The following is a 24,597-nucleotide window of genomic DNA, read 5'->3' on the forward strand; positions in this document are numbered from 1 at the left end:
AACGTGCCGCTAAGCTACGGTTCATTCTCAACCCCCCCATTTGGATAGGCTACGGACCCCCATTTGATGCCATGTTTTATTTCTGGCACAACAATCTCAGCAATTTAACACTGAGAATTACAGACCCATATTAGTCGCATCATATGCATGCTGTGATTACTTTTAGGCGGAGCAAATACATATTAGTTATAATGATGATGATCGGCTTGGCTCATGGCGATAAAACCTTTGATTCTGTGAGAAAAAAAAAAATACCCTAACCCTTTTTTTTTCACCAGGATCCTGGATGGCTTGATTCTAGACTTAAAATAATTTATATAAATGTATCTTTTTGTAAATCTCTATGGGAAAAATGAATACCCGATGTATTAGTGGCACCAGTAAACCACACCCACTGCTATGCCCTGCCTATAATATTGTCTCAGGAAAAGGATGCCGCCTATAGCGCCTAACCATCCTAGGAAGAAGCATAAGGGTTGGGTTGGCGTCTTGTTCCCTATCGAGAAGGCTACCCACTGCTAGTAAGAAAATATTATGGACTGACTTCCAAATCACAACCTGCAGTCCACCCCTGATTTCTCACATGGCCCTCTTCTAGCGCCACCATTAGGCCGATTTTTGTAAAACACATTTTTGGACACTGCTCCTACAGATTTTGGCCTAAAATCACGCAAAGCAGTACACTGTATCTCTAAAGTCATGTCATCAACATGTATCTGTCCCATTTCCCATATTCCCTCCTGATTGACTACGACTGCCTTCTGAAGTTTGTGTATGAGACGTGACAGGTGAATACATGGTTGGTATATCGTTATTTTGGCATGTTTTCACACATGTTTTTTCTTACTGGCAGGTAGGAACGAGGTATGAAACAAACAGGAAGCTCAACGCTCTGAATATCTGACCACAAGCCTAAGGGATTTATATGCATTTATATGTAACCCTAAAGAAGTCAGTGATGTCTATAAGACTATGATGAAGCAACATGATATATACTGTAAATAGGGTTAAAAGGTTATTTCAAGCAGAGCGTATGAAAAGGTTTAAAACTACCCTCAACTCGACTGATATGAAACCGAATTGTACCAATCTCAATTATTACTGCACTTTTATTCTGATCATGCTGTTTTCAAAACACAGGTGTCCTCCATAATTATTACAAATTACCTCAGGTCCCCAGATAATACTAGTCCCGTTCGAATAGGGCTTTACACTATTTATTTTCAGGACCTTGGTATACATTAACTCATTTGCCGCGATGCCCGTAGCGCCCGTAAATTTTCCGCTGTACGGCCCTGCCATGCCCGTAAATCCCGTAAATGTGCTTTTAAATTATGTAATGCTAAATTACACTCTTCCCCAGCCCCTGAAAAAGTTTGGGCCTTCTATTATATACGGAACCCAAAATATCACACATCAAAGTTAGTGTGTTTGAAAACAAGAGTGTAATAAATGTATAAATCTCAATAAAAGTGTCTAATTCTCCCCATAACCTACAGTGAAGGTACAGTGAAGGCATATCGCACATACGCTGCAGCCTCCAGCACACAGAATGCGTCTTTTTTTTCCAAGCGTTTTTTTTTTTTTTTTTCCAGGCGCTCACTCCAACATGCATGCCATTCACACACACCCCCATTCCAACACCAATGCCCTTGCCCTACTATGTTAGTGTCGCCAGAAGTCAATCTGAATGGCAGCACGTCAGAAGTTTTTTTTTTTTTTTTCAGGCGTGCATCCCCTCACTCCAACATGCATGCCATTCACACACACCCCCATTCCAACACCAATGCCCTTGCCCTACTATGCAAGTGTCGCCTGAAGTCAATCTGAATGACAGCATGTCAGAAGCCCCCCAAGCAGAGGCTAGCCTAACAGTTCAGCTCGATGAGACCGTTCTTCATAAATCAAACAAAATCCCGTGACATTTTCACTAAAAAAAAGCCATAATCTGCTATGTGCCTACACAAGACAAAGTCTCCACAACAAACTATTGTCCAGATTTGCAGCCAACAACCAAAATAAACCATCACAAACACAATATATAACACATCTAAACCTCACCTCACGTCAGCGGGCGTCCCCTCGACCAAATCCCGATCATAAGGCACTGCTCGCGGGAGAGAGTAGAAACGCGTCCCCGACTCCCCCCGTGCCCTGGTCAAGCGACCAATGTCCTCTGTGTCGTGTCCGGAGGCTGACCACAAACTCCTCCATTCTCCATTCGCGTCGGTAAAACTTATAAGACATCCTCGTCGTCAAGCGTTAGCCTTGTCTTCTCCGTGTCTGCTCCAGCTTTCCGAAACAAGTGGATCCCACCGGGAACAGTGGAGTAAGACTAAAGTTTTGTTTTCAACCATTCCATTCCTAAAGTTGTCCTTCCCCACACACAGCATGTCGGCTTATGTGCATGCAAGCGCAATCACGCACGCAACGCATGTGCATGTGCATGTGCACAGACTGAAAAGAAAGTGAATATCGATCCATCGCGCGCCTGCATCTCCCCATGTGTTGTGTGTTGTGTTCAGCATGTTCGATCAGCTGTCTTGCGGATACCCAAACTTGTACAAGTTCCTGTCCCCCCCGAGCCCCCTGTGATTGGCTGAACCGGAGGTAGGGAGCGCTCCATTTTAGTCACTTGGACCGCGCAGACCTGATCACTGCACACTCAGTGAGTAACGTGATCCCAAACGATTCAATTCGGTGGAGCTTTATTGGCATGAGAAAACGCAAAGTACAAAAGAACTGTTTGCTGGGTTCTCGCCAAAGCAAGTGTCACAAATAAAATAAAAACTGTTGAAAATGGGTAACATATAGGTCTAGATACAGTTGCTTTTACTACTTAGCAATATATATAGACCTATATTTAGACACATATATATATATATATATATATATATAGATCTGCTATTATGTACATGTGTGTGTGTATAGCCTACAGTATAGTGTGTGTGTGTGTGTGTGTGTGTGTGTGTGTGTGTGTGTGTGTGTGTGTGTGTGTGTCCTTTTAGTAGACCTTGTACCAGTGAACTGTACCGTCATGAAACTGTACCTTTTCCTATGCAATCTTCTAATAAAGTCTTCAATCAATCAATCAATCAATCAATCAATCAATCAAATGTGTGTGTGTGTGTGTGTGTGTGTGTGTGTGTGTGTGTGTGTGTGTGTGTGTGTGTGTGTGTGTGTGTGTGTGTGTGTGTGTGTGTGTGTGTGTGTGTGTGTGTGTGTGTGTGTGTGTGTGTGCGCGTGTGTGTGTGTGAGGAGGTACTGCAGAGTAGACCATCGTGGGCCCGTCGGAGTCCAATATAAAAAGCGTATTTCTCTTAGTGTGAAGTAAGACGCCCTAAGGGCAAGAGGTGACCTATTACAGCACTATTACACAATTCCAGTTATACACAATTACACTTATTACACTCATCTGATAAGGCCTGAGGTCATAAAGACAGATATCAAGTGACTTATCTGCTTGAAAATAGACCATTCACAAAAACCTAAATAACTCCATTTCATTTGATTTTCAAGCTCGGAAAATCAAAAAACAAGGGTTTTGAAATGGCTATAACTATAGAATGGTACATCGTAAATACAAAATTATATTTTTTGGGTGAAACTAGAGCTTGTCTTCTTTCATTTTCATTACTGTATGACATTGTCATGCAAAAACAGAATTTAGGAAAAATGTAAATATAAAAAAAAATATCCATTATACAAAATGGCAGAAAAGCCTTACAGTACAATGTTAAAATGGCAGCAAATGAGTTAAGTCCCCGGACCCCTCTCTGAGAACCACTGATTCCTACCACTGGCTTTCAAGGTCGAGATCAGGCACCATCGTCGTTGTCGGGTGGAAACCTTGTATGTCCAAAACCTTCTCTTTTTGTGTTATTTAAAAAAAAATAGTGAAAATAGCCGATCTACAAGCACACAAGGCGTTGTGTGCTTGTAGATCTGCTATTTTCACTACTTGTGTGACACTTTTAGTATGAAAGTTTGATAGCCTGCATGGGAAGTATTAACTCTGAAAATGACCTTTTTTTAAAAAGAAATATCAAAGATTATCACTTACAGCACCAATATACTGATGACAGCACTTGACCCAGTTACATGTAGACTGGGGTTTCATTTACTTATTTATGCTCAGTTCAATATAAATGATGTTGTAACTTGTTTCTCCGAAAGCGTTGTTCCTTCACCACAAGTGTGCAGTTGTTGCTGTTGTTGAGAAATACATACTGAGAATACTGCTGCAGACAGCTCTTTATCCAGTTTCATTTTCAATTCACATTTACGTGGCTGAAACTTCAATTCCTTCTTTCTTTTATCCACAAGTCGTGACAAGTTCCCTTTGTTCACAATCTTGAGACATGATGACATAGCTTTTCAGACATCATGACGAAAACATTTACCATTCCACATGAAATAAAACATATTAAATTATAATATTCATTCTTCTGATGTCTAACATAGTATAATCCTTGTAAACACACCTGGAGCATCATGTGTTCATTCACACTGCATCGCTTCCCTTTATAGTCAGGGGATATTTTCAGAAATAGTGTCAAATCCTGGAATAAATTCCTTACCAAAAAGTTTCTTCACCAATGTGTTTGTAAAGGTGTCTAGTAACATATCTCACAAAGACTGAAATGTAGTTTCCCTATAGGAGAATCCTTGACAGCTGATGAAAGTTGGGGACCCATTAAATTAACTATACAGGATAACACACCAAAATAAATAAGCTTTAAGTAGCATGTGAGGGGTCAAACTAGGGTTTTTTCATGATTCTGAATCGATTGCAAGCATTTGTTTTGCACGAAAAACATTCCTTGGGCTAGAAACGGCACCACAAAAATATGGTTTAGTGATGAGTCATCAATTTTCACAGTTTCGTGTGAGCCGCCTTTACCCCAAGGAATGTTTTTTGTGCAAAACAAATGCTTGCATTGGATTCAGAATCATGAAAAACCCCTAGTTTGACCCCTCACATGCTACTTAAAGCATATGTACTTTCGTGTGTTTTATCCTGTATAGTTAAGTTAATGGGACTCCAACTTTCAGCAGCTGTAACAGATTCTCCTAGGGAAACTGAATTTCAGTCTGTGAGATATGTAGACACCTTTACAAACACATTGGTGAAGATTTCGTTTGGTAAGGAATTTATTCCAGGACTTTTTAAGATATCCCCTGATTGGGATGTGTTTGTTCACATTGAAACGGGCAAACGTGAGCGTGATTTGATGATCGACAGGTTGACCTTAAACCCTTGGTTGTCCACCCTGCTCTAGAACAGTTGGTTGTTGGTACATGATAGGCTAAATGGTTTATTTATATATCACTTTTTATCCAAAGCACTTTACATAGATTGTGCATTACATTCACACACACATTCATACACCGATGGTGGAGGAAACGCACGCACGCACGCACGCACGCACGCACGCACGCACGCACGCACGCACGCACGCACGCACGCACACACACACACACACACACACACACACACACACACACACACACACACACACACACACACACACACACACACACACGTTTTTGCTACCTACTTAGGACATTACATAGACTTCCATTCATTTTTATGCAAGTCCTGTGGCCTTACCCTAACCTCTATCCCTAACTCTAACCCTAAACCTAACCCTAACCCTAACCCTAACCCTAACCCTAACCCTAACCCTTATTAGGACCTGCTATCGGTCCTCACATTGCCTATTCTTTCCAATTCTACTATACTTGTGAGGACCAACAGACACACACACACACACACACACACACACACACACACACACACACACACACACACACACACACACACACACACACACACACACACACACACACACACACACACACACACACACGATACAATACATTTCCTTAGAATATATGTATCATGTTATGGAATTACATCTTTATGTTGTGTAACATCTTGAAAACAGAAGTACATCTTGTGTAATATAGTCACTGCCAGAAATGTGGGTCCTAACTTATGAACTACATCAACTGGGGGTGGAACCTGCATGATATTCGGTTTGTCCCACTTACTGACAAAAGAATAATAATGAATGAATGAATGAATGAATGAATGAATGAATTAGCGATTCTGCAAGCCATAAAGGTGCTTTGCATGTAAACAACTGTTTAAAGGTGATATTCATGTATGTAATAGTTAAGTAAAAGTGATCATATGCATTATTACACACACAAAATTTTGTTTGTTGAATTTTCCACACCAATGATTTGCAAAAGAAAAAAAAAAACACTATGAGGCCTCACAGACCATAGTTTTCTTGCAGCAGTAGCTTTGGTCACTGATGGGTCTGTGCACCTAAGTGTATATACCTTCAAATATAGAAAGAAGAAGTGAACGCATGCACGTGTTGTCTGTTTGGTAACATGCAACAATTGGGGAAAAAGTTAAATATTTGAGCTTGTTGTAAAGTAAGGTACTGTATCAAGTGACTTGAAAAGACTTGAAGTCTCAAGTCAAGAGGGCTCAAGTCAAGTCAAGTCATTGGCATTGAAGTCCCAAGTCGAGTCCAAGTCTATTTTTGATAAAGTCATGCAATAAAGTAATCAAAATTGGGACACAAGTCTAAGTCGAGTCTCAAGTCTTGAGTTCAAGTCCCCACCTCTGAGTCTACTGTATGTGTGTGTGTATGTGTCAGGCTTTAAAAAAACATAGCTCATGTCATTATCTACTGTAACTGTTACAGATAGCCTATGTTGACCCCATCCATTTGGCTGTTTTAACTTTTGTATCACAGTGTTCTAGACATCAGCCTTTGGCTGATGCTGTATCTCATTAATGGGTTGGGTGCAATCCGTGTATGTCCAAAAGTGTTACTTTCCAGGGAATAGACAAAAATAAACTGTTTCAAGTGAGCCAATGTAGTTATTATTTATTCACAATTCATTCACAAGCTCTAATACTTTTCATTGGTTCAATATCTATAAACCCCACAGACAAACATAACATCTTGAATTATCACTTAAAAATAGCACAACAAAAATCCAAGATCTAGGCTCTTTTATAATTAGTGTGTGAATCTGTAGCATGGCAAAGTATGAAATTGATGTACAAAAAAAGGATATGAAAATAGCATGTTTCTGCCTGACAGCAGCATTAAGACACCTCCCACAGTGATGTGAGCTCCTCACTGACCACAGTTTGAACAAGACAGTTGTCTGGCTGACGTCTCTTCAACACTTTGAAACGGGTATATTTTATTTTATTTATGTTTCTCTTCATCTCTTCTAAACAGTTTGTTAATGATTAGAGCATTTTGTTACATTTTATTAAGAGTTGGTAAATGTCAATGTGAATTGTTTTATCTGTATTTACTAAGAAGCATACTGTCATTATTGTGTATTATGTATCGTGTAAAAGATCAGATTAGATTGTACAGATTAATTGATCTCTAGAACATAATCATGTAAGAAACCTATATATAACCTATATATAACCTATATATATATGAACTATATATTATTTGCTATGAACACAGACTGTTTTGCTGACATATGGTAAACATGCATGCTGATCTACAAGTGTGGGGCCGCTCTTTTTCTGAATCAGGAACTGAATGTAGTATTTGGTATGCCTATAAAATTTAAATGCAGGCGTATGCGTGCGTTCGGAAACATGTTTTGTTTGACAAGGGAATGTATTAAAACTAATGTGGGTTATACTTATAATAGGCATAATCGTAATACAAATATTAAGTTACAACTGAGCAAAATTGAGTCATCATGTGAGTTCAATGCTTTCTACCTCAAAATGTACAGTATTGAACAAGTTTCTATTTTTTTTTTTTTTTTTTCTTTTTTTTATAAAGCCCCAAAATCCACCTCCTTCAATCATAATACTGAAGTGTTTCTATTCAGGACTTCCAAATCCAAAATATGCATAAAAAGTGGTTGATGGAAACCTGTTGCTATAGAGTGCAACATAAATAAATCCTCCACTGGCCCTGGCAGTGCGCTTCTGACTGATATGCATATGCACTATGATTGTCCAATATTTCTCACCGCTTCCCTGATCTCGTGCAACGTCATGGTCACGGAAAAATCCTAAAGATCATGAGTTTTTGTTAGCATTACATAACTAGTATTTAAAAGGTTATAAAGACTTACCTTACTTATTTAACTAAAGGATAATAATACAGGTAGAAATTAAGACAGTTACTGTAAGAAATGGTGTGATGAAACAAAGCCTTTTTTTTCTTTTAGGAAAGTTGAGATGACAACCACAACCATTGAAACAACCATGCTGCAGAATAGCTCTGGTGTATTTGATTATGACAACTTCTTTGACTTCTTTGACGAGTATGACTACATGTATGAAGATTATTTTATCCTGATCGAGGATCAGGATGAACATGCTGAACTAAAAAAATCCGTCAAGATCGTGTCCCTCGTCATCTACAGCCTGGTATTTGTGCTCGGTGTGCTGGGGAACGGAGTCGTCATCTGGGTGACGGGCTTTAAAATGAGGAAAACCATCAACACCGTTTGGTACCTCAACCTCGCCGTGGCCGACTTCCTCTTCACGGCACTCCTGCCCCTGAGGATCACAGAGAGAGCTCTGGACGGCCACTGGCCTTTTGGCAGATTCATGTGCAAACTGAACAGCTCCGTTCTCTTCCTGAACATGTATGCCAGCATCTACAGCATGACGGTCATCAGCATTGACCGATGTGTATGTGCTGTGTGGCCAATGTGGGCCCAGAACCACCGCAGCGTTAGAAAGGCGTCTTGTGTGAGTCTGGGTGTTTGGGTGCTGGCCTTGGCTCTCAGTTCCCCTTACTTCATATTTTATGACACACGGCCCTCCTTCCGTGATGGGGACATCACCATGTGCCTCACCAACTTTGCAGGCACTGATGAGTACAGTCCCACAGAGTTTCAGTTGGTGAAGTTTCGATTCAGGGCCATGACCGTTACTCGCTTCCTCATGGGATTCGTGGTCCCTTTCACCGTCATCGTCTCCTGCTATTCTGTCATCATCCACCGGCTCAGGAGGAATCACTCTCTGACCAGCCAATCAGGTCGCCCCTTCAAAATCATAGCAGCTGTTATCACCACATTTTTCCTTTGCTGGGCCCCCTATCACATCTTGCAACAAAGTCGGTTGATGATGGCGGAAGGTGACGGTGAAAAACTGGATCTTGTGGTCATCATAGTTTTCTGCCTGGCATATATCAACAGCTGCCTGAACCCGCTGTTGTACGTGTTCATGGGTCGGGATTTCAAGAATGAAGTGCGTAGGTCTGTCCTAAAAGTGGTAGAGAACGCTTTCGCCGAAGAGACCAACACTTCCATAAACCCAGGGACCATCGGTCAAGGAACTGCCCTGTCTGTGGCACAGGTATAGGCTTATCTTTTTTTAATTGAAATATACAACTTTAAATGGCTTTTTTTCTCAGCCCATTCTTCAAGATTGAAACGATGATGAAAGATATCCAAAATAATTTTGAAGTTAAGAGTTTTAAAAACAATATTATTTGGATATATATTATCTTTGACGTTAGACTTTTTTTTTTCTTCTCCCTGCTCTCCCCCCTCCTTTTATTTCTTCCCCCTTTCTATGGAAAAAAAAGCCCTAGAGGTGCTTTGCATGTAAACAACTGTTAAAAGGCGATATTCATTTACATAATGGTTAAGTAAAAGTGATCAAATGCATTATTGCACAGAATGCACACACATTTTATTTATTGAATTTTATAGCCCACCCCCACCGTCTGTCTGTGATGTAATACACATTACATTAAAAGTACTCGATGATGAAAAACAAAAATCATTTTCTTTGGCTGCACGGGGGTCGGGGGAGAGGGGTCAAAGGGCGGGTTCAAGGGCACCCCATTGAATATAGAAAGATCTCCGCCGGGTCAGTCCAGTTGAAGCCAGTCCCATTTGCATTGGTTTGTGGACTGGCTTCAACATCTTTTATGAAAACAGAAGTACACCTTGTGCAATGTAATGTTGCCACTGCCAGCAGGGCCGTCGACAGGATTCTTGGGTGGGGGGGAGAAGATATGATAATGGGCCCCCCCTCCTCAGGCACAGGCTTTGTCTTTGCATTAAACAAGTACACAACCACAACGTCAACTGCGGCTGGAACGAACAAGAGATATGTGTTGTTTCAGTCTTTTCAAAGCATCTCTGATGCCCTGCATTTTTCAGATCTGCTTTTTATAGCGTCACCAGGAGGCCGACTTATGTAAAACATTTTTTTATATGTATTCATTCACAAGCTCTTGCTAATACGTTTTATTGGTTCAATATTTATACAACCCACAGACACAACATTTTGAATTTTCACTTTAAAACATAAAAAATAGCGCAAACAACAGATCTGTAGGCTGTTTTATAACATGTGTGTGAAACTGTAGTATGTATGACAAAGTAGGAAATTGATTTACAAAAAAAGAAAAGGAAACTATAGAAGCAGTGCTCTTCCGAGCACAGGTCTCCACCAGGTCCGGTATATTATTGTGGCTGGTGGTGGCGCTATAATAGGGCAATGTAAAAAGGATGCCATGTCGTCTTCGACCTTTCACGGCTATCGGACGCTGTATGCATAATTTGAGGCATTTTGTTTCTCCAAAAAATTGATTGGCTAAAGTTGACCTGCTGCTGGTGCTATAACAGACCAATGTGAAAAGGGTAGCATTTGTTCCTTGACCTAGAGGGAATGTGCGAGTAAAATTTCACGGAAATCACAAGCTACGTTCATGATTTAAGGCATTTTGTTTAAAATGTATACCAACCCTGCAAACTTTGGAAGCCAATGTTAGCCAATTAGGATGGAATATGACATATTGACTATAGAGATACTGTGTACTGATTTGCGTGATTCTTTTATAAAATCTGAATTCAAAAATATGTTTTACATAAGTCGGCCTTCTGGTGGCGCTATAAAAGGCAGATGTGGAAAAAGGCAGGGCAAAGGTTTTTCCTTGGCCTCTGGGAATTGCGCATACAGTTTTGCAATGATCGGTGGAGTTATAGGTAAAAACACAAATCGTTCTGTTATAGCAGCACCATGAGGCTGATTTGACACATTTGAAGTGGAATGTCTTCCTTTGCCTAGTGGGAAAGAGTGTGCACAATTTCAACAAAATTGCACACTGTGTTCATGAATTGAGGCACTTTGTTCAAACGGACCAATCCTTCAAACTTTGGAAGCCAATCTTAGCCAAACAGGATGGAATATGGAAAATCTGACAGATCCATGTTGATCACATAACTGTAGATACTGTCTACCGATTTGTGTGATTTTTGGACAAAATCTGTAGGAGTACTGTGCAGAAATGTGCCTCATGGTGGCGCTAGAACAGGCCCATGAGAAACACAGACGGACACACACACGGAAGGACGGACAGGGGCCAAAACATAGTCTTCCCATGCCTTTCGGCTGGTGTAGACAAAAAGGAAATAAGCAAATAGCATGTTTCTGCCTGACAGCAGCAATGGGACATGTCCCACAGTGATGTGAGTTCCTCACTGACCACAGTTTGAACAAGACAGTTGTCTGACATCTCTTCAACACTTTGAAGCAGGTATATTTTATTGTATTTATTTCTGTCTTCATCTAAACAGTCTATTAATGATTGCAGTCAAAATATAGAGCTGTTTAACATTTAGTTACCTTTTATTAAGAGCTGTTAAATGTCAAGGTGTGACATGTTTCATCAGCTGTATTTAGTAAGAAGCATATACAGTCACTATCGTGCAAAAGATCAGATCAGATTGTACAGATTCATTGATCTCTAGAACATAATCATCTAAGAAACCTTTGCGGAAAATGCAAAATATTTGAACTGATGATTGCTATGAACACAGACTGTTGTGCTGACATATGGTAAACATGCATGCTGATCTACAAGTGTGAGGTTGCTCTTTTTCTGAATCAGGCGTTGGTCAAACTGAATTTATTAATTGGTATGCCTATAAAATTGAAATGCAGGCGTATGCGTGTGTTTGGAAACATGTTTGGTTTGACAAGGGAATGTATTAACACTATTGTGGGTTGTACTTATAATAGGCATAATTGTAAAACAAATATTAAGTTACAACTGAGCAAAATCGATGGTCATCATTTGAGTTCAATGCTTTCTACCTCGAAATGTATTGAGCAAGTGTTTCCATCACCCATTTGCAGATTAAATTCTTTCTATTAACCCCCAAAATCCACCTCCTTCAACCATAAAACTGAAGTGTTTCCATTCAGGACTTCCAAATCCAACATATGCTTAAAGTACAACTTTAGTTTTTTACAACAAGGGTTCATATTTTAGATTGTAATTAAAGAATATAAAAGATGAGTGTTAAAATTATTTAATTTATTCTTATTTCAGTGGTTGGGGGCATGCGTACAAGTGGCTAAATATGTCATTTTACACAGAATAAGCCCATTACCAAGATACAACGCAACCTTTCATGGTTGGATGTGACTTATGGGGGCTAGAAGTGTTACTGTAAATAGCAATAAAGAAACTGCTGGCTTATTGTGTCTAAAAAGACATATTTAGCCACTTGTACACATGCCCCCATGAGTACGCATGCCCCACATTTTAGCACGGTAAACGCGATAAAACAATAGAACGAAGCAAATGAAAACATTTTAACATTCACTTTTTCTTTTCTCTAATTACAATCTAAAATATGAACCCTTGTTGTAAAAAACTAAAGTTGTCCTTTAAGCATATGTTGGATTTGGAAGTCCTGAATGGAAACACTTCAGTTTTATGGTTGTCCATAAAACTGGTTGGTGGAAACCAAGATAGGTACATGTAGTTACAGAGTGCAACATAAAGAAAACGTCCACTGGTACAAAATGTGCACAATATTTTTCACCGTTTCTCGAATCTCGCACAACATCATGGCGAAAGGCAAACGATTGATTATTGATCTTGAATGGACGACATTTATATGGCACTTACAATGTAGGCCTATGTTACATTCACCCATTAAATAAATGGTAAATGGTGCATTTATATAGCGCTTTTATCCAAAGTGCTTTACAGAGATTGTGCATTACATTCACCCATTCACGCACACATTCATACACCGGTGGCGGAGGAAACCATGCAAGGCACCAACCTGCTCACCGGGAGCAATGTGGGGTTCAGAGTCTTGCCCAAGGACCCTTTGACATTAACTCAGGGGGAGCCCGGATTCGAACTGGGAACCCTTCGGGAACCCTTCGTGCTCTAATAACGGTTTCTCTACCCCTGAGCTATGCCGCCCTGAGATGATAATCACAAACAAAGAAACGAGAACACCCATTCACACACCAGAGGAAACCATGCCAAAAAAAAAACAAGAAAAAAAACTGCTCATTGGCACAGCAATTAGGGGTTCAGAGTCTTGCTCAAGGACTCTTCGACATTAACTCAGGGGGAGCCCGAATTCGAACTGGGAACCCTTCAGGAACCCTTCGTGCTCTAATAACGGTTTCTCTACCCCTGAGCTATGCCGCCCTGAGATGATAATCACAAACAATGAAACGAGAACATGAACTGAACATCTCTGTTCTCTTCCTGAACATGTATGCCAGCATCTACAGTCTGACGGTCATCAGTGTTGACAGATGTTGTCAGAAAAGCGTCTTGAGTCTGCGTGTCTGGGTGCTGGCCTTGGCTCTCAGCTTACCTTACTTCATCTTCTATGACTCACTGCCCTACCGTGATGAGAACATCACCGTGTGCCACTTTAACCTAACCACCTGTCAATGGATCACCAAGTTCCTGATGGGAAGGAAGTCATTTGTGAGACCTTCGATTTTTTTTAACAGAATCAAAGGTTTTATGGTCATGATTCACCAGGATACTGGATGGCTTGATTCTAGGCTTAAAATAATTGATATAAATATTTGTGTAAAATTCTATGGGAAAAATGAATAATGAATCTATTAATGGCACCAGTAAACCACGCCCACTGCTATGCCCTATAATATTGTCTCAGGAAAACTATACAGCCTAACCATCATAGGAATTGTATCTGATACGCAGGAGGAAGGGTTGGGGTCTTGTTCTCTACCGAGTAGGCTACCCACTCCTAGTACTAAGAAAATATATATTATGGACGGACTTCCAGTAGATTAACTCAAAAATAAAATATCCGTTGCGTAATCAAATCATATTGTGTACGTTTAATTTAGAAATGATTGCTGGCTCCAGGAAGTCGATAGTTGAGATGTACTTTGACAACGCAGTGTCATGTTCTATAAACTGAATATGGCCAGGTGAACACATGGTTTGTATATCTTTCCTTTTGTCATGTTTTCACTAGGGCTGGGACTTTAACTGATTAATTGTGATTAATTAATTACAGAAAATTTACGCGATTAAAAAAATGTAAGCATTTTAATCGCACTTAGTATTGGCACTACAGAACCTTCAGTTTCGGGCATACCGATCATATGCACCAACCAAGAAGAGACAACAAACGCAAAGGGAGAAGTAGCCGATCAGAGCGCTGCCCAGTTGATGCAAAATTTAGATTAAAAAAACTCACTTGTTGATTCACTCGTACAACAAAATGTGTTTTACTTGAAAAAAATGCTTCTCAGGTCAAATATTGATTTGCGATTAAACATGCTATTAATTTCGATTAATTGATTACAAAGTTTCTGGTTAATTAGATTAATTTTTTTAATCGAGTCCCAGCCCTAGTTTTCACATATGGTTTATCTCTGTATCTACACAGCGTCCTTACTGGCAGGGAGGAATGAAGGGGGGGGAACAAACGGGAAACTTCAAATTGGACCGCTCTCTAATTTTAATTATGACTGAGCTATCATTCTGTTTTCAAAACATTGAAATCACTCTGAGAATGACTTTTTTTTTAACAATACCAAAGATTATCACTTACAGCACCTTCAAGATGCTGATGACAGCACTTGACCCAGTTGCGTGTAAAATGAGGTTTCATTTACTTCTTTTTTTATTCATTTAATCTCGGTTCACTGTTGGCTGAAAAAATGAATGAGTCAAATGATTTGTACATTTCCCTTACTTTACCACCAGTGTGCAGTTGTTGCTGTTGATAAGAAATACATACTGAAAATACAGCTGACAGCTCCAGTTTCAATTTCAATTCACTGTAACTGTTACAGACACCCTATATTGACCCAATTAATTTGGCTGCTTTGTAAACTGATACAACATAAAACATAAAATGTACTTATTAATGTAGACATAAAATCTGTCTGTGGGTTGGGTGTCCCAAAGTATTACTTTTCAGGAAACAAACAACAGATCTATATCTAGGCTGTTTTATAACGAGTGTATTATGACAAAGTAGGAAATTGATGTAACGGAAAAAAGAAAAGGAAAAGGAAATATGAAAATAGAATGTTTCTGCCTGACAGCAGCATTAAGACACCTCCCACAGTGATGTGAGCTCCTCACAGACCACAGTTTGAACAAGACAGTTTTCTGGCTGACGTCTCCTCAACAGGTATATTTTATTTTATTTATTTCTCACTTCATCTAAACAGTCTATTAATGATTGCTATCAAAATATAGAGCTGTTCAACATTTAGTTACCTTTTATTAAGAGCTGGTAAATGTCAAGGTGTGAAATGTTTCATAATCTGTTTAGTAAGAAGCATACTGTCATTATCGAGCAAAAGATCAGATTGTACAGATTCACTAGAACATAATCATGTAAGAAACCTTAGCAGATGATGCAAAATATTTGAACTGATGACTGCTATGAACACAGACTATTGTGCTGACAATAAGGTAAACATGCACATTGTTTGCTGAAGTGTGGGGCTGCTCTTTTTCTGAATGGGTTAGTACGAATCAGGCGTTGAACTGAATGTATTATTTGGTATGCCTATACAATTGTTGGGTTTGACAAGGGAATATATTAAAACTAATGTGTGTTATACTTATAGTAGGCGTAATGTATTACAAATATTAAATTACAACTGCAAATCGTTAATAATACAGGTAGAAATAAAGACTGTTAATAAATGGTGTGATGAAACAAGCATGTACCTTTTTTCTTTTAGGAAAATGGAGATGATAACCACAGCCATTGAAACAACCAAGCTGCTGAATATATCTGGTCACTTCGATGATTATTTTTATTTTTATGATTATGATTATGGTGAAGATGTCATTTTTTTTGTGGATGTTCATGTTGAACATGCTGAATTAATAAGAAATGCCAAGATCGTGTCCCTCGTCATCTACAGCCTGGTCTTAGTGCTTGGCGTGCTGGGGAACGGAGTCGTCATCTGGGTGACGGGCTTCAAAATGAAGAAAACCATCAACACCGTTTGGTACCTCAACCTCGCCGTGGCCGACTTCCTCTTCACGGCGCTCCTGCCCCTGAGGATCACAGAGAGAGCTCTGGACGGCCACTGGCCTTTTGGCAGATTCATGTGCAAACTTAACAGCTCCGTTCTCTTCCTGAACATGTATGCCAGCATCTACAGCATGACGGTCATCAGCGTTGACCGATGTGTATGTGCTGTGTGGCCAAAGTGGGCCCAGAACCACCGCAGCGTCAGAAAGGCGTCTTGTGTGTGTCTGGGTGTCTGGGTGCTGGCCTTGGTTCTCAGCTCCCCTTACTTCATCTTTTATGACACACGGCCCTCCTTCCATGATGAGAACATCACCATGTGCCTCACCAACTTTACAGGCACTGATGAGTACAGTCCTGCAGAGATTCAGTTGGTGCAGTTTCGATTCAAGGCCATGATCATTACTCGCTTCCTCATGGGATTCGTGGTCCCTTTCACCGTCATCGTCTCCTGCTATTCTGTCATCATCCACCGGCTCAGGAGGAATCGCTCTCTGGCCAGCCAATCAGGTCGCCCCTTCAAAATCATAGCAGCTGTTGTCACCACATTTTTCCTGTGCTGGGCCCCCTATCACATCTTGCAACAAAGTCGGTTGATGATGGCGGAAGTTGATGATGAAACACTGCAATATGTGGTCATCATAGTTTTCTGCCTGGCATATATCAACAGCTGCCTGAACCCGCTGTTGTACGTGTTCATGGGTCAGAAGTTGGTAGGTCTGTCCTAAAAGTGGTAGAGAATGCTTTCGCCGAAGAGCTGTGTCAGACCAACACTTCCATAAACCCAGGGACCACCGGCCACCCTGTCTGAGGCATATGTATAGGCTTATCTTTCGATTTATTTTTTAATTGAAATGTACAACTTTAAATGGCTTTTTCTCAGCACATTCTCCAAGATTGAAAATATGATGAAAGATATCCAAAATAATGTTGAAGTTAAGAGTTTTTATTTGGATATTATCTTTGACTTTGGGGTCCTAGCCTATGGACAAACTGGGGGTGGAACCTGCATGATGTTTTGTTTTGTCCCACTTACTGTAGGACAACAAAATAAATAAAAGAATGAATGAATTGGTGATTCTGCAATCCATAGAGGTGCTTTGCTTGTAAACAACTGTTAAAAGGTGATACTCATTTACGTAATGTAGGTAAAGTAAAAGTGGGGAGGTGGGGGACTTATGCCCACCATGCAGTTTCCAAAGGGAGGGGGTCAATAATAAGATAAAACCATCTGTTTGAAGTGGAATGCCTCATTTGGTTCTAACAATAATTTGGACAAGTGTGTTTTAGTATGGGGTTATTATGAATGGTGCAATGCTATCACCGCAAAGGACTCTAGCTAACTATTTTTGCTTAATCCATTAACGTTAGTGTACTGTACGCTATATGTACACTGTACAGTACCAGTTGAGTATGGTAGGAAGCTATAATTTTGGGGCCGATGTGCTGAGCAGGGAGAAGGGAAACAGAGAGTACATTGATTCCATGGAGTCTGACCTCCTCTCTCACAGGGCCTCGGTGGGCTCCTGACTTCCTCTTTCATATGGGTTGGTCTATGCATGTGGCTGTTTTCTTCTGTTGATGCTTGTTGTGACTTGTGTATTGTCCTAAAGATGGAAACACAAGTGGCCTTTAGAATTGTATATACCTATTATGATCTGAATATAATGAAAATATACAAAGAGAGAGTGAGACACAAAGAGACAGAGAGGTTGCTATTGCGGGATGACCGATGATGACATGGCTCAAACTGACGTGCAGATCGTCAACACAGTGTCTTTCTTTATGCTGAAGGCAGTTGCCTCCAGGGACGACTGGAACAGGAGAACAAGCCAGACTTGAGAAGGTTGGAAATGCATGCCCTGCAGTGTAGGCCTAGGGCCTAAACAGTTACATACCCACTGTACCTGTTGTCAGAGTACCCATTGTACATATATCATACAGAACATATGTCCACAAATCACACCCAGTGTGAAGTGAGCGTTGCCTTATATGTTAATTTCATTAAAGAGGCGGTGCCATAGTTTTGTACTTTTTCTGGTTTTCATGTCTTTAGGAGGAGGGTAGTACTTCATTAGACCCCCTGGTGTTGTTGTTATGAGCAATTATGTGTTCCCTTTGTATTTGGGGTTTCTTCCTGGAGGCTGACACCTTGTGGGTCAAAGGTGCCAATTCAAAAACAGTGATTAAATGACATCATAATAATCACCCCCTCTCCTTTTACCATACAACCAACACTGTGGGTGTGGCTAAATTCAGCTGAGTAACCACCCACCTGACAACCAGGCATACTTGATGAACTGGTGGGTGTGGCCACATAAAAAAACAAATTTTAACCCTTTCTGTACACTTTTTTGGAAGAAATCTTCCTCCTAGTATAAACATAATAACCGATCGTGTTTTTTTTTTTTGGGGGGGGGGGGGGGTTCTACGAACGGCTCTGTGGGACGGAAATGCGGACGGACATACTGTACTCACACAGCCAGATGTAGGAGTGGTTAGTACCGCTCAAAAAATAGCACAGCTTCGCGCCGCATTTTGAGCTTGCAGATTTGCTACTTTTGATGCATTTGTGTGATGCTTGTAGTATGATCTAGTAGGGCGTTTGCAAAGAAACACAAAGAGTTACAATATGGAGAGATTATGGGGGTTTCTGCATGACAACAACGATATGGAGGTCTGCGTCAGTGCACGCCAGACAGTAGTACTATGGCGACATGTTGATGATACCAGGGTTCTCCATTATATGAAGATTTGCGGTTTTATCAATCTTTTAGATCCTCTGATCCTTCTGACTTAGAACCTATTGTCACTCTTATCACACCATTGGGTCATCGACAATAGGCCTATGCATCCCCCAACATTTTTAAACCAGTGGTGAAAATGGCATATCTACCACGTTTGAGCTTGTAGATTATTTTGCTATTTGCTACATAGCACTTCAAGTACCTCATGCTCTCCTCTCTCTCTCTCTCTCTCTCTCTCTCTCTCTCTCTCTCTCTCTCTCTCTCTCTCTCTCTCACACACATTCTTTCCCCTACCCTACCATGTGTCATAGGAGATTAATGGTACACTATCCTCTGATACTTGCTTTGTTCTGGAGCTGTGCGTGTGCGTGCCTGCCTGCCGTATGATGGGTTTGCAGACAATGATGGAGTGCCGTGGCCGCTACTGTAATAAAGCGTTTGTGATGAGAGCCTCAGATCTCCTCTGTCACAAAGACATCATTAGAGAGAGAGAGAGAGAGAGAGAGAGAGAGTCACCGTAAGTGTTGACTGACAAATCTGCCATCAGGAGTGGGGGAGGGAGGGGGTGGCCGTAAAAGAAGTGCGATAGCTAAAAGCTAATGTCAAGAAGTTATGTGGTGCTGTCAGTCGCTATTAGCAAGCTCTGTCGACAGCCCTCCCCCTTCCCATGCCTGACTGGAGGAGAGACAGCTAGAGGGACACAGGTAGGGAAGACAGGTCAGGATAGTATAGAGAAAGGAATAAGAAAAGGTGGAGAGAGATCTCTCTTTTTCTGAGCCTTTCACCAAAGGACAAAACACCATCTGATTGTAAAAATATTCCATCTCTTAGATTCATTATACGGCTTTGGTTGAATGCTTGATTCTGATTGGTCGATCACTGAAATCAGCGGCGTAGCGGATAGCCACCTCCGCGTTGCGTCGGTGGGATTATAGCCTGACGCTTCATGACCCTTCCCCACATCTTGATACAACTTGTTTATGCTTCTAAATTGACTCTACTTGTAGAGTTATATGCGCTGACATATTTGTACTGAACCCTTCTTTCGTTCAATGGCGGGGTTGGTGGGAGAGGGTGAGCAAGCTACCTATTAATATATACATGTATTGTATCCACATGTACCATTGTTCCCTATTGAGCCTGGCACATTTCCTGGGGCAAGCTGCCCAGATCACACGTCACACGTGTCTTCTTATTTTTTCACTCTCAAAAAGCGCCTGCAATAGCCTAGTTCCAGACCCTGAATCGCTAGCCACACCCCTTTAATTTTTTTGTTTCTGCGATTCAGGTCTAGAATCGCTCTCAATGAGGAGGCCTGCCTCGGTTGAAAATCCAAACGGGCGAATCAGCGTTGTGAATCAGCGTCTTGTGATCAGCGTGGGTGGGGGTTTCCCAGAACTCATGTGTGTTTCCAAGTACACCAGCGCCGCCGCCGTACCGTACCGCACATCGTGTCGCGGTAAAATGCGGTAAAATGCGATTGTATCGATCTCGCTATGAAACACCAGTAGCAGGCATGTTATGTTGTGTTTGATTACTAGCTCGTAGTGCTCCTATTCTGACTGTTTCTTTGGTTAGCAAGTAGCACTAGCAAGCAACAGGTTAGCCACTAGCCAGCCAGGCACACATAACAACACTATGTCATGTGTTGGTCGGTGAACCAATCGCTGAACAGTGCCTCATTTCGGCAACGCCCATCCCTGCAAAGGCTGTGGGCGGAACTGACTTCAGACTGAATAATGAAGTGAAACGAAATGTCAATTCAGGCTGAGTGTCAGGCTACGCCTGCAATGTAGTGCATTTGAAACTACATTGCAGTGCACATCATGGGGTGATCACTGCTTGCCTCCTGTGAATTGTTTTAATTTAATTTTTGTTCATTTTCTGTTTATTTCGTTGCTGAGTGAGGTCAGCAGACAAAGAGACGTGAGTGAGATGAAAAACCCTTGGTGAAATGTATGCCAATATCAACAGGAAACAACGGTATATGTCTGTTGTTCATGTTGCTCAAGGGCTTAGTGTGTTAAAAGAGTGAAGGCGGTAAGCAAGAGAAATATGGGATGAGGTGGGGTGGGGTGGGGTGGGGTGGGGTGTGATGTGGGGGTCTCTTGGCACGGACCACGGCCGGTGTGGTGACGGGCTGATGCAGCGCATAAACTTTAACTGTAACTTAAACTGTCCTGATCAGCACTTACGGCCTAGAGGCGGTCACGCTCCTAATAAACTGTCACTGAGCATCACAACCCGGGCTTGACTGACTGCCAGCCGAGACCCTTAAAGTAACTACTGTATAAGTACATGTACTCAATCCCAGAGAACTTGGACTTGAGTTACGACCGTGCTTTGACCACTTTTTTCTCTTCGCTAATGTTCACCCCCAGAATAAGGATGCATGCCATGGGGTTCAAGTGGTTAAGTGCAATTTTATTTGCTTTACTTTACTATGTCCGTTTTTCAATACTATACACTTCTACTCCATGGTGGAAAATGTACTCATATTTGTGCGTAAAAGAATCTTTAAAAAAATAGCAGATCTACAAACTCCGATCTACAAGCGCAGATCTACAAGCTCAAATGCGTCACGATGCGATTGGTTTAAGTACTAATCAAAATCTACAAAGTAACTAGTAGATTTTCAAATACAGTAATTGTAGTGGAGTAAAAGTACAATATTTTCCTCTGAGATGTAGTGGAGTAAAGTAGGCTACTGAAAATCGGAAATACAAAGTAGGCTAAAAAACACCTCAAACTTGTACTTAAAGGAGTAGTTCACCAATTTTCAACCTGTCTTCATATAATAGGTCCTCACTAATGGTCATGATAAAATATCACAATTTTTTTCTACTTAGTCCAAGTCTCCTAGGAGAGCTGTGGGAAGTTCAGAATCCATAGTCTTGTGACATCATTTTCAAAAAAAAAAAATTTTTATCAATATTTTTGAAAAAAAAAAAAAAAGATTTTTATTATCGCGAGAACAATGGCTTCCACTTTAAAATTGCAACTTTTCAGGAATAGAAAGCCTGCAGTTTCTATAAGCTGGATTGGCAATCGATGATGTCACAAGACGATGGGTTTCTGACCTGCCCACAGCCCTCCTCTGAAAAAAAAAAAAAGAAAAAAAAAGAAAAGCTATTTTTGAGTGAGGATCAATTATATGAACATAGGTTGAAAAGTGGTGGAGTGCCCCTTTAAGTACAGTACTTGAGTAAATGTACCTTACTCCACTGCTCAGAGGCATATAGTGTACCTTTTAGCAACGATTACCACCAGAGATACACTTATGTTAACAAATAAATGCCACTTACCCTGCCTTTTTAAACTCAAAGATCTTGAGTACTTACCCCTGCTTAAATGCACCGCTCAGCACTTCGTCTGGCCGAAGGCGGGGTGCTCTTAAATAACTGTCACTGTGCATCACGCCCGGGCTTGACTGACTGCCAGGACAGAGATCCTTATAAGTCACTCCTCCTCGTCGACTGTCTGCGGCCTCGCAAATCCTCTGGAGAAGCTGGAGTTTTTAGTACCCTCGGGGTGCCGAGGCTGTCAGTCGCTTGACAGCGGTCCTCGTGGGGAGGAGGGGGGGGGGGACCGCGAGTGCATCCGACTCAGCACAGCAGAACAAAGATTGATTACCGCTATCAGTGAGCTAATGTGGGCTAAACAGACAGAAAGGAAGGCGATAAATGTTTCTTGGCATGCCTTTGTTTACTAGTAGGCCTATATGCTGTTTGTGTGCATTTGTTTTTGACCGCTTTCAGCCTATTTCGGGCTTGTCATTATAGGCGACACTTTTCTTTTCACCACGAAAAGTAACAAAAGAATAACCGCTGCCTTCTTTTATTCATCATCATCAGATGTCCGGCTTGCAGTGCGTTTTAACAGCGGCTGACGGTCTTCCGGAAGCGCGTTATTTTGTCAATGGGACCGGGCAACTACTGGCGATAGCAGGTGATGAGGCGATGGTGGAAAAGTGGCCGGAGGAACATCGATCGCCCCAAAAAGATGAAAACAGTTTCGTCATGAAAATCTTAACTTGAAAAATGTTTTGAAATAATAATTAAAAAAACAAAATGTAGGAAACAAAAACTAAGGGACCCATAAAAATGTGTCCGCAACCCACAAATGGGTCCATGACACAGTGCTTGGGAACTGGTGGTCTAGACATGGGACAGGTGAATAGTGGTGACAGCTGGGGAAAAAAACTGCCGCTCTTTTGTAGTGTGGCCGACCATTACTCTGTACTCTGTAGTAACAAAGCTATCCCCCCCCCCCTATTGGGAATGCAAAACGGAATGTATATAATGTAAAATATAGCTGTTTGATTTGCAGGGAACTGCCCAAAGATTATTTTTTTTATTTTCCGAATAGGGACGCCAGGTTGAAAGTGGCTAGTGATTTTCACACACAAGTAGACATCTGCTAATTAAACACTTTTAGGACAAAAATTAATTATCAATAAAATCATGTGGGGGGAAAACTTTAATCAATTGCTTAGGGATAGTTTGCAATAAATGGAATTAAAGCACACCTGGTCTAAAACAGGTGCAAAACGGTGTAGATGTTTGCAACGTACATCACCAACAAAATATTCTCAAACATAAGTTATGGACATTCTTTAAGTACACACGTTTGCTTATAGTATGCTAGTGCTGGCTGGAGTGTTATAGTAAATCAGTTCCATACATATTCTGAAAAAAAAGAAAACCTAGATATTTGAATTTCAGTCTTATGATCAATGTGTGTAAAAAAGAAAATCTAAAATGCGCTACAGACGGAGTATTTGCCACGGGCACAGACCCTTCCATCCGTATTTGAGGCCGACTTGAGCTAAATTGGCGTGTCTGCTGGGCCTACAGTAGTGCAACAGCAGCCAAGGCAGGGGGCCGCGTTTATTTCAACATAATTAGGGACGCCAATGTCATCAGGAGAACTAATCATGCTTTCTGATTAATATCCATTGTCCACCGTCACACAGTTACGTCCGTAACGGTGACTCTGGCCACTCGAGCTCCGACCGCCGTCAGAAGCCCACAGCGAAGGAGGGTTAAACTGACTCCCGTGTTTTTCTGCGCCGTTAATTCCATTAACGCTGCCGACGCAGCGGTTTCTCCCCCCCACCCCCCTCCACCCTCCCCGCAGCTGCCTGTCCGTCATATTCATTATCACCCCAAAGCCACCTCCTGGTACCAGCTAATACATAAAAATGACCGTAAATGACTGCAAATCCAGTGCCGCTCCGCTGCACGCTGGTCGTAAAATAAATCGTCTGCTTTATGCCCGCTGTGCCTAAGGGGGGGGGGGGGGGGGGGGTGCAGGGGGGGTGGAGAGGGTGTATGAAAGGGGGGTGAGGCATCCATCACGGAATGCACACGCGTGGACGCGTGCACACATATGCGCACGCGGGAGGAGAGTGTTACGACATGCTAGAGGGATGTGCGGCCTAATGCGTGGGTCATAAAATTAATGGTTATTAATGACGGCAGCTGCCCATTATTGAGCAAATACGCTCGCG

The 24,597-nt window shown here is 41.3% G+C and overlaps 2 protein-coding genes across 2 annotated transcripts; both read left to right on the forward strand.

Annotated features, from left to right (window-relative positions):
• Window positions 1–8,281: 8,281 nt before the first annotated feature.
• On the forward strand, window positions 8,282–9,388 carry LOC308292917 (chemerin-like receptor 1; the record flags this gene model as incomplete). Its single annotated transcript, XM_080735341.1, has 1 exon — window positions 8,282–9,388. One exon carries the CDS (start codon window positions 8,282–8,284, stop codon window positions 9,386–9,388), a length of 1,107 nt encoding a protein of 368 aa, XP_080591467.1.
• Window positions 9,389–13,520: 4,132 nt separating this feature from the next.
• LOC308292918 (chemerin-like receptor 1) lies at window positions 13,521–17,066 on the forward strand (the record flags this gene model as incomplete). Its single annotated transcript, XM_080735342.1, has 2 exons — window positions 13,521–13,787; window positions 16,206–17,066. The coding sequence occupies 2 exons, from the start codon at window positions 13,521–13,523 to the stop codon at window positions 17,064–17,066; spliced, it is 1,128 nt and encodes a 375-aa protein (XP_080591468.1).
• Window positions 17,067–24,597: the final 7,531 nt, after the last annotated feature.

This window comes from Nannobrachium achirus, assembly GCF_963921795.1.
Source record: "Nannobrachium achirus genome assembly, chromosome: 10".
Classification (NCBI taxonomy): domain Eukaryota; kingdom Metazoa; phylum Chordata; class Actinopteri; order Myctophiformes; family Myctophidae; genus Nannobrachium; species Nannobrachium achirus.